General features: G+C 41.2%; 1 protein-coding gene and 1 long non-coding RNA gene across 2 annotated transcripts in view; both read left to right on the top strand.

Moving 5' to 3' along the window:
- Positions 1 to 6659: 6659 nt before the first annotated feature.
- LOC143281645 (uncharacterized) lies at positions 6660 to 11651 on the top strand. The gene is made up of 3 exons (XR_013055151.1): positions 6660 to 7236; positions 10338 to 10688; positions 11515 to 11651. It is a non-coding gene; the product is annotated as an uncharacterized LOC143281645 (long non-coding RNA).
- A 1147-nt stretch (positions 11652 to 12798) lies between these two features.
- Positions 12799 to 15000, top strand: part of LOC143281036 (uncharacterized) — a 6941-nt gene continuing 4739 nt past the window's right edge. The window contains exons 1-2 of the mRNA XM_076585940.1: positions 12799 to 12942; positions 14895 to 15000. The exon at positions 14895 to 15000 is cut by the window's right edge and continues 221 nt beyond it. Coding sequence (XP_076442055.1) covers positions 12918 to 12942; positions 14895 to 15000 — 131 coding nt within the window. The 5' untranslated portion in view covers positions 12799 to 12917. The remainder of the gene's footprint in view (positions 12943 to 14894) is intronic.

Below are 15000 nucleotides of genomic sequence, written 5' to 3' on the forward strand. Positions count from 1 at the left end.
TTGATAGTATATATTTTGTTATAGTTTCGTTTCGATCTACAAGACTGGTGATTTCCAGGTGTTCTACAGTCTGTTGAAGGCCTGTTCTGCAAAACCGACTTTGATGGAGACTTCCTTCTTCACGCTGTTCTCAGCTGGGATGTTACTGCGAAGATACCTGAAGTCCTGAACTCCCTCCAGCTCAACACCATGTATATTTGCTTTCTTTGTTCTCTTGTTCTTGGCTTTCATCACCTTGGTCCTGTCAGGATGGGACCCGATGCTTCATGCTGTCTGGTCGACCCTGTCTTGTTGTCTTGTCTTCAGTGTCTTTTTGGGTGTATAAGAGTAAGGCGGTATCATCCGGAAAGTCATCTAGCCGGTCTGCCGATCCCCATACCAGCCCTCTTGGTTGTTCTTCTGTGGCTCCTCTCACAAGAGAAGGGAGGAGATCACGCAGCCCTGTCTGATTCCCTTCTTCACATGAAACCACTCGCGTTTTGCAGAACAAGGCGTACGCGAAACATGTGGCTCCTGGAAAAAAAAGGAAAGAAAGAAAGACCGATAAATGTGTCGTAATAAAGAGTAGAACAACACAATACAACCCAGTCCAGTCCAGTCCAGACCAGTCCAGTCCAGTCCAGTCCAATCCAATCCAATCCAATCCAGTCCAGTATAATCCAATCCAGTCCAATCCAATCCAGTCCAATCCAGTCAAACCCAAACTAACACAGTCCAGTCTAGGCTAGTCCAGTCCAATCCAACCCAGTCTAGTCCAATCCAATCCAATCCAGCACAGTCCAGTCCAATCCAGTCCAATCCAATCCAATCCAGTCCAGTCCAGTCCAATCCAGTCCAGTCCAGTCCAGTCCAATCCAATCCAATCCAGTCCAGTCCAGTCCAATCCAGTCCAGTCCAATCCAATCCAATCCAATCCAGTCCAATCCAATCCAGTCCAATCCAATCCAGTCCAACCCAAACTAACTCAGTCCAGTCTAGGCTAGTCCAGTCCAATCCAACCCAGTCTAGTCCAATCCAATCCAATCCAATCCAGTCCAATCCAGTCCAACCCAAACTAACACAGTCCAGTCCAATCCAACCCAATCTAGTCCAGTCCAATCCAACCTAACACAGTTCAGTCCAATCCAACCCAGTCTCGTCCAGTCCAATCCAATCCAGCACAGTCCAGTCTGTTCCAGTCCAATCCAATCCAATCCAGTCCAACCCAATCCAATCCAATCCAACCCAGTCCAGTCCAATACAATACAATACAATGCAATACAATACAATACAATACAATACAATGCAATACAATACAATACAATGCAATGCAATACAATACAATACAATACAATACAATGCAATACAATACAATACAATACAATAACGGAGTAAAGGTGCCTCTCTGAAGGACACAACACCATGCCGAGACGGGGCCTGGAACCCTGTCCGTGTGAAATGACAGTGCTTGAATTTATCAACAGTGACTGTACAGAGTAAAGTATAAAGTGGTGTATGTATTTGAACAGTTTGGCGATTTTGTTGTTTGTTGTATGCCCCGGTGAAGAAATAACAATTGACTCTCCACTCTCTCTACTTTAGATTTAAGGTGAACCGTGTTAACAAGTGCATGTATTTGAGCAATTTGATGATTTTTTGTATGCTTGGATGAAGGGATATCTGACTCTTTGAAAATACCGTGTAAACTTGTGTATATAATTTCTATTTGAGTAATTTGATTATTTTTTTAATGCCCGGGTGAAGAGATAATAACCGACTGTATCTGTTTTTAAAGATGACTGGTTTTGGGGTGACAGGTGAAAGTATAATGTTATTTCCGTTTTCTACAGATTTGTTTGTAATATAATTCGTTTTTTTTCCCTACGTAATAAATGGGGTCTAAATCACAGGACAAAAACAACACTGCAACGCAGTACTCTTTTTAGCCATCTTCTTATGTACAGTGAACATTCCTGCTTGCGAGTTTATTTTGACTATATGGACATTAAAGTTGACATTGTAGACTGGTGTCAATATCTTAATAATTTGAAGATTTTTAAAACTTGTAAACTGGTGTATGTATTTGAGCAATTTGATGATGTGTTTGTGTACTCTGGAGAAGGGATGAGAACTGAATATCTGCTGTAACTTGAAGGAGAAGGAAGTAAACCGGTGTCTGCATTTGACCATTTGATCATTTTGATGATGATTTCTGTATGCCTGCATGAAGAGGTGGTACAATTTATTTTCCTTGTCTGCTGCTTCATTTGCCACAGTTGTGGTTCGTTCCCACCGAACACAATGACAGTGAAATACAGAGCAGTACAGCACAACACAGTTATACAGCGCACAGCACAGCGGAAATCTACACAATGAAACTTCACACAACGTAACACGACACTCCCACAGCACACAAATGTAGACACTCTGTGCTTCAGAGTCAACATGAGTATGCCACGGTACGCCAGTATTTACACTGACATGTGACTTACCTTTCGGAAAGAAACCATTTTAGGATGCCTCTGATATTACTATGCATTCGTCAGTCTTTACACATGTGACTCTCCTCAAGGAAAGATACACTTCATAGGATGTCTCCGATATTGTGCATATAACTATCGTCTCTTTTTCTTCTTGATCAAGATCTTTTTTTTTCATTCCAGATTTCCTCTTCTTTTAGACATATCGGTTAATTAATTCCCTGTCGATATTCGGCCTATGTTACTGGACCCCATCAGCCACGTCTTGTATGTTTCTACCTGCTATGACAATATGACAATCTTCTGTTGTATTCCATTGCATTTTTGTACGTTCCGTTACATTTTTTTTATAAGTTCTTTCAGCTTGAAACCTTTTATTTTTGTTTTCTTCTTTTTGTACTAATAAAATTGGAAATTAATCACCATGTATTGTGGTGTGTGTGTGTGTGTGTGTGTGTGTGTGTGTGTGTGTGTGTGTGTGTGTGTGTGTGCGCGCGTGTTTTTGTGTTTGTTTCTGTGTGTCTGTGTCTGTGTTTGCGTGGCGTTGTGTTTATTTGAGAGTTTGTGCACGTTAGCGCGAATGTGGAAATCTATCTGTCATCATACATTTTCATATTTTGATACACAATTATAAAAGAAACACACACACACACACACACACACACACACACACACACACATGACACGTCGAATATCACTCAAAGTGAAAAGACGTTAAATGTGTGTGTGTGTGTGTGTGTGTGTGTGTGTGTGTGTGCGTGCGTGCGTGCGTGCGTGCGTGTGTGTGTGTGTGTGCGTGTGTGTGTGTGTGTGTTTCTTTTAATTTAACGTATTTTCCCTTTGAGTGATATTAGATGTGTCATGTGTGTGTGTGTGTGTGTGTGTGTGTGTGTGTGTGTGTGTGTGTGTGTGTGTGTTTGGGTGGTGGAGGTGTGGCTGGGGATGGTCGTTAAAGGGGACATACACAGAAAGGATAAAGTAGAATAATGGGATCAACAATCCGTAAATATTAGTGTTACAGCAATTAACAACACGAGCAACTACAAAAATGAAATTAAATGTCTGTAGGTCACATCAAAGAAACACTCTCTTTGGACTATGTAACAGGGATTTATCAATTTCAAACAACAATGAATGGTTAGATGATGGTTCTGAAAAAAAACCCAACAACGAAAAACCCACGAAATTTACATGACAGTGGAAGCAACCTGACAATCCTTTGACACTGAAATTGAATGTGATATCTTGAAATCAGTTCACCACATACACAATAAAAGATTTTGCTACATTTTGTCCGGATATCATTCAGTCTTATGCGAGACACCAAAATGATTGCCAGTTAGTAATAGTGTGATGGGAAATCCATCATTGTTGTTGTGTAATTTCAATCGTAATCCCCTTTTCCTTTGAGTATGAAATCCTATTATCAGAAATAGCTTGACATCTGCTCCATATTGAAGGCTCGAGCAGTCTGCAACATTCTGAAACTGACTGGTGGATAAGTATTTCAAATGTATTCTCTATTCTTTGGGCACCTTTTTTTTTTTTTTTTTTTTTTTTTTTTGCTGCTTTGTCGGTCATTCGATTTCCTTTTATACCAATGTGAGAGTCTGTCCAGCAACGTTCTGTGATTGTGCTTTTGCTGATAGAATGCGTAATAAATAATTTGTTGAATAAAAAGATCAGGTCGATTTTTTTTTTTAAATATCAAATGATTCTAAAGCATGTAACACTGATTTTGAGTAAAAGAAGAAAATGTGTGTGTGTGTGTGTGTGTGTGTGTGTGTGTGTGTGTGTGTGTGTGTGTGTGTGTGTGTGTGTGTGTGTGTGTGTGTGTGTGTGTGTGTGTGTGTGTGTGTGTGTGTGTGTGTGTGTGTGTGTGTGTGTGTGTGTGTGTGTGTGTGTGTTTAGCAGGACGATTACTCATAGCTTACATTCAATGTATCGGTTTTTCCAACGGGTTTGTATTTACGCAACACGGACAGAGAAAGTGTGTGATGGTGTGATAGTGTGTGTGTGTGTGTGTGTGTGTGTGTGTGTGTGTGTGTGTGTGTGTGTGTGTGTGTGTGTGTGTGTGTGTGTGTCTGTATCTGTGTGTGTGTGTGTGGGTCTGTGGGTCTGTGGGTCTGTGTCTGTGTGTCTGTGTGTGTGTACGTGTGTGCCTGTGCAAATACGGAATGAACGAGGAAGATGACTCATCGCGAAAAGTGAAAGTGTCGGTTATTCCAACGGATTCGTGTTTCCGCAGCACTGAAGGATCAAGTGGGATGTTGATGATGGGGAGTTGGTCGACGAGGAAGGGGGATGGAGGGGTGGGGGAGAGGGGCCTGGGGAGGGGAACAAGCAATGGTGTGATTACATGTAAATGGGGTTAGTTTGGGAAAATGGATATGTACACTAAAACTGAAAAAAAACAACGACATTCGTTTACTACTACGTTTACTACTACTACTACTACTACATTACTTTTGATACTACTACAACAACAACTACAACAACTACAATATTACTTTTACTGCTACTACAACAACTGCAAAAATATTGAAAGCAAAAACAAAACGGAAGATATGTAGAAAACTGAGTTTTGTGTTGAATGCATCTGATTTCAGTCACAAGCGTAGATATGAAGAAACGCTGTTTGTCTGTTTGTATGTCTGTCCTCACTGTTTCTGTGTCTGTTCCTCTGTTTTTGTCTGTTTGTTTCATATTCTCTGTCTGTCTGTCTCTGTCTCTGTCTCTGTCTCTCTCTCCATTCACATGAATAGGTTCAAAAGGCGAACTGTATACGAATGTTAAGCTTTTCATGCATTTTGTTTCTCTTTGAAAGATCTACAGCCAATATGGACAACAGAAATTCTGAACATCTCTTTCCTTGCTTACTATTGTCACTTAAACTCTCTCTCTCTCTCTCTCTCTCTCTCTCTCTCTCTCATCTTTCCTCTCCGTCACACACACACACTCACACAATACAACATAATTCAACACAGAGCAAACACAGACAGACACACACACACACAGACACACAAAAACAAACACTCACTCAAGCACTCATTCACGCAGACGTACTGGGGTTAGATTTAAAAAAAAAAAAAAATTAAACAGATGAAAAAGAAGACATGATCAGCAAGCTTACAAAAACTGTTTCATAACCACATTAAGTTTTGGACAAAAACTGTTTCATAACCACATTAAGTTTTGGACAAAAACTGTTTCATAACCACATTAAGTTTTGGAATCATAACACATTAAGTTTGGACAAAAACTGTTTCATAACCACATTAAGTTTTGGACAAAAACTGTTTCATAACCACATTAAGTTTTGGACAAAAACTGTTTCATAACCACATTAAGTTTTGGACAAAAACTGTTTCATAACCACATTAAGTTTTGGACAAAAACTGTTTCATAACCACATTAAGTTTTGGAGAGAAAAAATGTTTAGAGCAGAACAAAACAACAACAACAACAACAAAACAATTTTGTGTACGCCGGGGTGAAACCAGTCTGAATCGCTGTGCGTGGGTTGCAACAGGACACACTGCATGGCATTGGTTCCTCATTTCTGCTGTACATCCCCGTTGTACTGTGCTCATGCCGGAGTGTTTCTTGTTCAGCTCTTGGCCACGGCGGTTCATGTAAAGAATCATTTCCAAATGGATGAATAAGATGCATTGTATTGTATTGTATTGTATCGTATCGTATCGTATTGTTGTATGTATTGTATCGTATCGTATCGTATCGTATTGTATTGTATTGTATTGTATACGACGGGAAAAAAAACCCGAAAAAATCACTGAGAAAGGAGGGGAAAAAAATAAATGAAGAAGAAAGTTCCTTAAAACCCACCTCTTCCCAAAATAACCTCCCTTTCCTGCCCCTTCCTTGTCATCAGTTTATCCAGTTTCAGAGTTATGCACGCGTGTGAAAGTGCTTTGATTTGTCTCTGTACAAGATCCAGCGCTAAAATTATAAGTATCATCATCATCATCATCATCATCATCATTATTATTATTATTATTTTTTTATTTATTATTATTATTATATTATTATCATTATTATTACTAAATTGAAGAGGGGAGGAAAAAACAACAACCACACCAACACACAAGCAGCAAGAAGACACCGTAGACGGAAAACAGGCCTCTAATGATTTATTTCGAAAACAGTGTGTGATAATTAGTCATCTTCCTGGTGACGAGATGCAGTCTGCCTTCAGTTGTAGTACGTACATTAGTGTGTGATTGTTGATGCTTCTCTCACAGTTCGTTTGACAACACCACCCACTCAAGTCATATACACAGCTTGAGATGGCGACTACAAAATATGAGTGAGTGGTGCAGGACAGAAAGAAGAGTATGCTGGAGATGAGAAAGTGATATGAGGAAATGAGTATCGAAGAAGAAGAAATAAATAAGGAGAAAAAAAAGTCGATGTGTGAACAGTTCAGATGAAAGAGAGGAAAATGGAACCGTGTTTCTCTGTGTGTGCTGAATTTGGGAACGAAAAAGATTCTGTCCTCATCGAAACAGCGGAGAGATTCTGAAGGATCATGTTTGCTTAAATAAAACATCAGAAACAATTATACTGAGGTGCAGTTCTGGACACAGGTGGTTAGTGAGACCAGTGGAAACAATGACAAAGACAGAGGACGCTGTGTGAGTTAGGTGTCACGTCATTGAACAGACTTGACAGACAGTGCCAGTGACAATGAGGCACACGAAGGTTGTTGTGTTTCTTCATCTGTTGAGCGTTTGGCAAGTACATGCTGATGAACGTGGTAAGTACCAAAATGTCTTTCCTTTTTTTTCCATTTCGTCCCTTTCTTCTTTCTTCATTTCGTTCCTTCGTCTCTGTCTGTCTGTCTTTGATCTCTGTCTCTATTCATGCCACTACGTCTCTGTCTCTTGGTCTGTCTCTCTGTCTGCCTTTCTCCCTCTTGTCAGTCTTTGTCTGTCTGTCCATCTACGTTTTTCGCTCTCTCGTAATCCCTTTCTCTTCCATCTATAGATTCATTGTTTATTTGGTTATGTGATTTCTTACTTATTCCTTTTGTTTACTTAACTATTGGTTTATATATGTATCTACATACCTATCTTTTTCTGTATTGCTTTCTATCCTTTTCTTCTTCTTATTTTTCCAAGCACACTCATATACACTCGTACACACTCACACAAACGCATACACACACACGTGCGCGCGCGCGCTGCGCCCACGCACACACACACACACACACACACACACACACACACACACACACACACACACACACACACACACACACACACACTGTCTCTCTGTCTCTCTCACAGACACACGGACACAGACACAGGCACGCAGCCCCCCACACACACGCACGCACACACACACACACACACACACACACACCAGCACACTCTCTCACGCATGCGTTTGAGAGACCAGTAAGTTGTGTAGATGAGTGAGTCAGTGATCTAACTAGCTAGCCAGACGCTCAGTCACTTAACCAGTCTCTGCGTCAGTCAGACTGATGAGCCCGGAAAAGACGATAATATGGGAGGCAAAGCGAACGATTATAATAATACTGACCAGCGTTTGGTGTGTGGGGGGGTAGGGGGATGGGGTGGGGAGGGTTGGAGGTGCGGAGGTGTTTGTGCGTGTGTGTGTGCTTGTGTTTTATATGTATGCGTGCGTGCGAGCGTGAGGGAGGTAGCAAGCCAGAGAGAGGCAGAGACAGAGAGATATATAGTCTATTCATATAGGCCATGCTCAAGTCGAACATTCAAAGTCTTCATTCTGTGACACATACACTTCTTCTTTTGAGTGCTTTATAGAGATAAAGAGCGAACTTCTTAACTTTTTTTCTCCATTTGTTGATGACATTAATACTCTAAGTCTAAACAGGCTAGGGTGTTGACAGTGTTTAACTGGAATCAACTGTTCCCTAAGATCTCTCAATACTGGACAACACAGCACAAAGTAAACTTCGTCTTCTTTAGATTCTTGACAAATGGACAAATAAAATTTTTGGCACTTGATAGTCGATACCGATAATAATTTCAATAACACTCAGTCTAAACTTGTCATCGTGTACTTCAGATGTCACCAAGTTTAATTGACATATAAACTGGCATATCATAAAATGTATGACAAGCCATTCGATACAAATCAAATCTGTCGCTATTCTGAATATGGGACTTCCAATTTTGCCATCTACATTTAATCAATCTTCAACGAAATACATAAATGAATTCGCTGATATCTTCGACACCTTGGTTCAACCACACAAAAACAAAACATTACTCGCAAAGTTTAATTCTCACATCAAATACCCAATACCGCTTGCCTCTAGAATAGAATAGAATATGTCTGTATTACCAAGTGTACCGGGGTCACAAGGAATAATGAGGTGGGGGGGGGGGGATAGTACATATCAAGATACGAACATGAAAATCATACACAAACACAGATACAGTAGAAATTAGGATACTTACAAGTGCATATCAATATAAAACTTGTGCATACTCACTAATGCACGCACTGCACATACACACACACATACACACACACACACACACACACACACACACACACACACACACACACACACGCGCGCGCGCGCGCGCGCGTTTGAACAAAAGCTGCATATTACATGTGGATCGGGCTGATGACTAGATCTTCAGGTAGATGGTTGCTGGTTGCACAATTCTATTTGTCACACTGGATTTGTTCGAGAGACAGGGCATTGACTACTTTGGGGAAAACGCCATTGGCGAAGCGATTGGTTTTCGTCCTTATACTTCTGTACCGTCGACCAGAGGGGAGCATCTCGAAAATCCCAAAAGCTGGATGTGATTCGTCCTGGCTGATTGATTTTGTTTTTTTTTTGAGTTGCCACTTACACTATATGTCTTCTAGAGAAGGTAGATCAGCCCCGGTAATCTTGGTGGCAGTTTTTACGATTCTGTTTAGGGCTGCAACTTCTGCCTTGGAAATGTTTCCGTACCAAACAGTAATAGCGAAGGTTAAACAGTAATAGCTAATAACATTCTATACCCTTTTTGAGGTACTCTGATCTTCTATCTGAGTTATTTTCAACCAATATTGAATACATTTAACCACGGAAATAAAACAAACGATAGGACATTTGGCTGTTTCATCATATACCAAATCATTGGGGGCTTCCGGTGACACTGAGCAATTTCTTTAACCCTTTCACCGTCAGTCAATTCAGAGTACAAAATTCCCTTGTGGTATAAACACAGGAAAAGACAGCGGCTAAGAATAGCTGGGGATTCCCCCTGCGATGTATAGAAACTATGGTCTATCCTACCAAAGAACATTAAGAGCAGAAGGTTCATGGATAACAGACCAATGAATGGTCACCTGTCAGTGACATGGGCCCTCTACCACGCCTGTGCATAAATGCGAGCTTGGCGGTGAAAGGGTTAAAGCATACAGGTTGATTTTTTCACGACATACAGCATTAGATTCGAGACCCCATATTTCAACTCCATATTGTCTCACAGACTGAATATGAATCAAACAGCTTTCAAAACAAAGTTGCAGAATCATTGTTTAGCAATGGTAATTTCTTTATTATGCACAATAATGCATTTTTTACTGTGCTAACGAGATCTTTACAGGCACAGGCAGGCAAAACTCAAACGTGTCGAAAATTATAATATATTGCAAAAATGCAAAGATAGAGACACAAAGAGGGAACAGAAACAAGGAAAAAAGGATTGATCGATTGATTGATAAGTTGATTGACTGACTGCTGGGGTTTTTTTTGGGGGGAGGGGTGGAGGTGGGCGCAGTTATTGTCTTTCTTTTCTTTTCTTTTTAAAATTTTTTGCTTTGCCTTTCCTTTCTTTCTCATTTTCCTTTCTTTCCTTTCAGGTCACGAGTGTAGAGACTACCGTGGATTCACAGTTGAAAACGATGTTCCGTTGTCCTTGACCTGCCCAGTGTCTTCTCGATCTGACTCCCCAATACTCATGGAGTGGTTCGTGACACCTTACGAAAACCAAGAACCTCTGTTGATAGGAACATGTTTTATCGAGTATGGGACAAGATGTGAGACAACAATGGCGAACTATTATGACGTGCTCATGCACGGACAGCACACTAGCGAGCTCATCATCAAACAACACCACCTGGATGCTGCAACTGTGATGTGCTCGGAAAGAGTGTGGAATGGAGAGAGATATGTATTGAAGTCAAGCAGGTTTTGCAAAATAAGTGCTCGATGTACGTATACCACCACATCCATGTGTGTGTGTGTGTGTGTGTGTGTGTGTGTGTGTGTGTGTGTGTGTGTGTGTGTGTGTGTGTGTGTGTGTGTGTGTGTGTGTGTGTGTTGTTGTTGTTGTTGTTGTTGTGTCAGCGTATGCATGAATGTATGCAGCTATATAGGTGTGTGAGTATGTATGCATGTGTCTGTTTGTTTGGCCAATTTTCTGTCATTCATTCTGTATTTCCATTTGTTTGTCAATCAGTCATTACTGAAAAACGAAAGAATGATAAGTCAAACCACTTCTTCTACAAATGTTTTCCACATGCTTTCTCCATTGACCCTACTCGCCCCCCCTCCCCCCCCCCCCCCCCCATCCTCTTAAAAAAAAGAAAAAAAAGGAGAGACACATACCGACAAAAATCCACATAAAAACAGAACGTTTTGTCCATATTTTTTTCACGTTATGAGCGAATTCTTTTCATAATTTTTAACGCTTGACGTGTTCAGAATTGTGTGGACATTTTGTTGTTATCATTGTTGTTGTTGTTGTATAGCTCCAGTGTGTAACGTTTTCTCTGGTGTGTGTGTGTGTGTGTGTGTGTGTGTGTGTGTGTGTGTGTGTGTGTGTGTGTGTGTGTGTGTGTGTGTGTGTGTGCCTCGCTGCCTCAGCTCCTCTGTCCCCAGCCCCCATCCTACTCTCCCACCCGTTCCATTCTCATCCTTTTTTGTTTCTCTCTCTCTCCAATTTTCTTTCCATTCCGTATAGACTTGTTTCTCTTACATAAAGCATAATACTGTGTGCAAAGTGTCAACTTTCCATCCTATTCTTCTTGGACACAGATCCTGCCGATAAAGTACGAAACTGCAGAGTACAGTTCAATGTCGACATGACTGTCTCTGGGTCCTGCGAAGTGGACACAATATCCATCGATGATCTCCCGTATGTCTGCTCTTGGCAACATGTGCCTCCCTGGGATCTGAAGGTATTATATCTTTGAGGTTCCTGGCTCCTGTGTCTTACTTATCCTTTTTTCTGCCGCCATACTTGTCCATGAAGACATTTGAAGGAGACTGTCTGATTAAAACATACTGGTTCGTTAGTTGGTTGATTGGCTGGCTGGTTGACGCTTTGAATGGTTGGTTGGTTGGCTGGTTGACTCTTTGAATGGTTGATTGATTGGTTGGCTGGTTGACATTTTGAATGGCTGGTTGGCTAATTGTTCGATCTGCATGTTGATTCGTTCCTTCTTGTCGTTTTATTTTCTGTTATGTTTTTAGTCGTTCGTTCTTTATTATTTCCCTCCTTTCAACCGAAAATGTTTATTCATTTCATATCACTGAATATGAATTTCACTCAACTGAATAATATTAGTTTTTAAACATGATAGATACCAGCCATACATCCATCATGACCGCAGATTCATTGGAATCTACCATTAATGAAGGTCACATCAAAACCAGTCTCCAAACAGATTGTTTTCATGTACGTGCAGGTGTTCCATTTGTATTCTTCTGAATTTTTGTGTTTAGTTTTCTTCTCTTTTTTTCTTGTTTGCCTTTTTGTTGCCACTATATTTATTAAATCTCGAATAGAAAGGTTAAAAAAGAAAAAAAAGAAGAAGACTATTTTCATGTACGTGCAACAGTCCTAACTAGTAACCGTGTGGAGGAATAAAAAAACAAACAAAACAACACTGTTATTTCTGCGTTCAGTATGTTTACTTGTGTCATCGAGAACAAACACTATTCACATCAGTGTTGATAAAACAGGTTCTGTCCCCAGAGGACTTGGAATATATCTCTGCAAGGCAGTAAACCACACCCTTTCCCCACCCCCACCCACGGCCAGTGTTCAGGAAAAAAAACAAAGTGGTGTTTTTAATTCTGAGATCCAGAAGATTCAGAATTATAACATGTGTCTGTGCGTGTGAGTGTTAGTGTGCGTGTGTGTATGTATGCAAGTGTGTGTGTGTGTGTGTGTGTGTGTGTGTGTGTGTGTGTGTGTGTGTGTGTGTGTGTGTGTGTGTGTGTGTGTGAATCAATCCTGTTATAACATCTAACGTTGTGATTCAGAATTGGGTTCCTTATTTGAATACCCTCCCTCTTTCTGTTTTTCTCAGAGCACGTTCCACTGGGGAAAAAACGGTGGTTTCAACTGCACCTTTACCAGTCGCTATAGAGTGCACAGTACTGGTGGCAATTGGGGATTCTTTCGTCTCTCTGTTTATCGTGGACATGGCTGGATGGTGGCCATGGACATCCCTGTAGGTAAGTGAGTGTGGTAGGGGGAAGACGTGCTGTAGTCTCTCTCTGCCTCTGTCTGTCGGTCTGTCTGCCTTTCCCTTTCTATCACACACACACACACACACACACACACACACACACACACACACACACACACATATATATATATATATATATACACGCACACACACACACACACACACACACACACACACACACACACACACACACACACACACACACATATATATGTGTGTGGGTGTGGGGGTGTGTGTGTATGTGTGTGTGTGTGTGTGTGTGTGTGTGTGTGTGTGTGTGTGTGTGTGTGTGTGTGTGTGTGTGGAAAAAGAGAGAACGAGAAGCAGAAGGAGAGAGAAAACGACAGAGACACAGGTACAAACAGACAAGACAACAAGAAAACCCACAGTGAACCAGTGACAGACGGTTTGTGTTTGTCTTGGGTTGTTTGATTTTTTTTTTTTTTTTTTTTTTTGTTCTTTATAAATTTCCTTCTTTTGAATTTCTGTATGCGTTGGCGTGACAACCAACCAAGCAGACATGTTCCCAGAGAGTAGTTGCAGGACACTGCTAGGTTTGTTCTGTTTTTCATTGGTTGGTAAATTGCTTTCTATCCTTCTTCGTTCGTGGGCTGCAACTCCCATGTTCACTCATGTGTGCTCGAGTAGGCTTTTACGCGTATGCCGTTTACACCTCCCCCTTCCCTTTATAGGCAGCCATACTCCGTTTTCGGGGGTGTGAATGCTGGGTATGTTCTTGTTTCCATAACCCACCGAACGCTCACGTGGATTACAGGACCTTTAACGTGCGTATTTGTTCTTCTGCTTGCGTATACACACGCAGGGGGTTCAGGCACAAGCAGGTCTGCACGTATATTGACCTGGGAGCTCGGAAAAATCTCCACCCTTTACCCAGGTTGAAAGACCAACGCTTTAACCACTCGGCTATTGCACTCGTCTTTTCTATCCAACCCTGGCCCTCTGCAGTTTTGACACATTCTCTACCTGGTATCTGTGTGAACATCACGAAGCATGAGGATGAATGCGGCTGTAAATCATAAAAGGAATGACACACTCATCTGATTAAAACCTTAGAGAAAGAAATTAGAGAAACATTCGATCGTATTTGGATGATTGATTTATGCACGTATGTATGTTTTAATTGCTTGAAGAAGACAGTAAAGTATTTCTAATTGAATTGAATTGAAGTATGCACTAGAGCCGCTCGGACTTACTCGCTCATAATTTAACACAGCGTTCCCAGCACAATCAGAAAACACCGATCACTTCGAATGAATGGTTGATCGACTGAATGCGTAGCTGACTGATTGTTATATTGTTTGGACATTTTAGTTGTTGGGTAGGAAAGCATGTGTGCATTTAGAAGGCTGGTTAGTTGGTTGGTGTGTGTGTGTTGTTTTATTCGTGCGTTCATTCATTCACTCATTGATTAGTCCTATTATTCATTCTTTGAGGAGGAAGGTGGTAGAATGGCTAAGACGCTCAGCTGCCAATGCAGAGAGTCCGTGAGGGTGTGGGTTCGAATCCCGCTCTTGCCCTTTCTCCCAAGTTTGACTGGAATATCAAACTGAGCGATCTAGTCTTTCGGATGACACGATAACCCGAGGTCCCGTGTGCAGCACGCACATGGCGCACTGGAAAAGAACCCATGGCAACGAGAGCGTTGTCGTCTGGCCAAAATTATGTAAAAAGTAATCCACTTTGATGATACACAAATATAACAGCATGCTCGCAAGGCCTGACAAGTGCGTTGGGTTATGCTGCTGTCAGGCATCTGCCTAGCAGATGTGGTGTAGTGTGTATTATGGATTAATTTTGTTCGAACGCAGTGAAGCCTCCTTGAGAAACTGAAACTGAAACTCATTCATTCTTTCATTTATTCTTCCATTCATCCATTCATTCTTCCATTCATTCGTTCACTTTGTGCCTGTGCCGCAGATCCGCCAGATTTTACCACCATGATAGAAGGGGCGGAAGACGGAATCCTCACAGCCCAGGAAAATACACCGTTCACCATCACCTGCACAGCCACAAGGGGCAACAG

This window comes from Babylonia areolata, chromosome 4 (assembly GCF_041734735.1).
Source record: "Babylonia areolata isolate BAREFJ2019XMU chromosome 4, ASM4173473v1, whole genome shotgun sequence".
NCBI classification, from domain to species: Eukaryota; Metazoa; Mollusca; class Gastropoda; order Neogastropoda; family Buccinidae; genus Babylonia; species Babylonia areolata.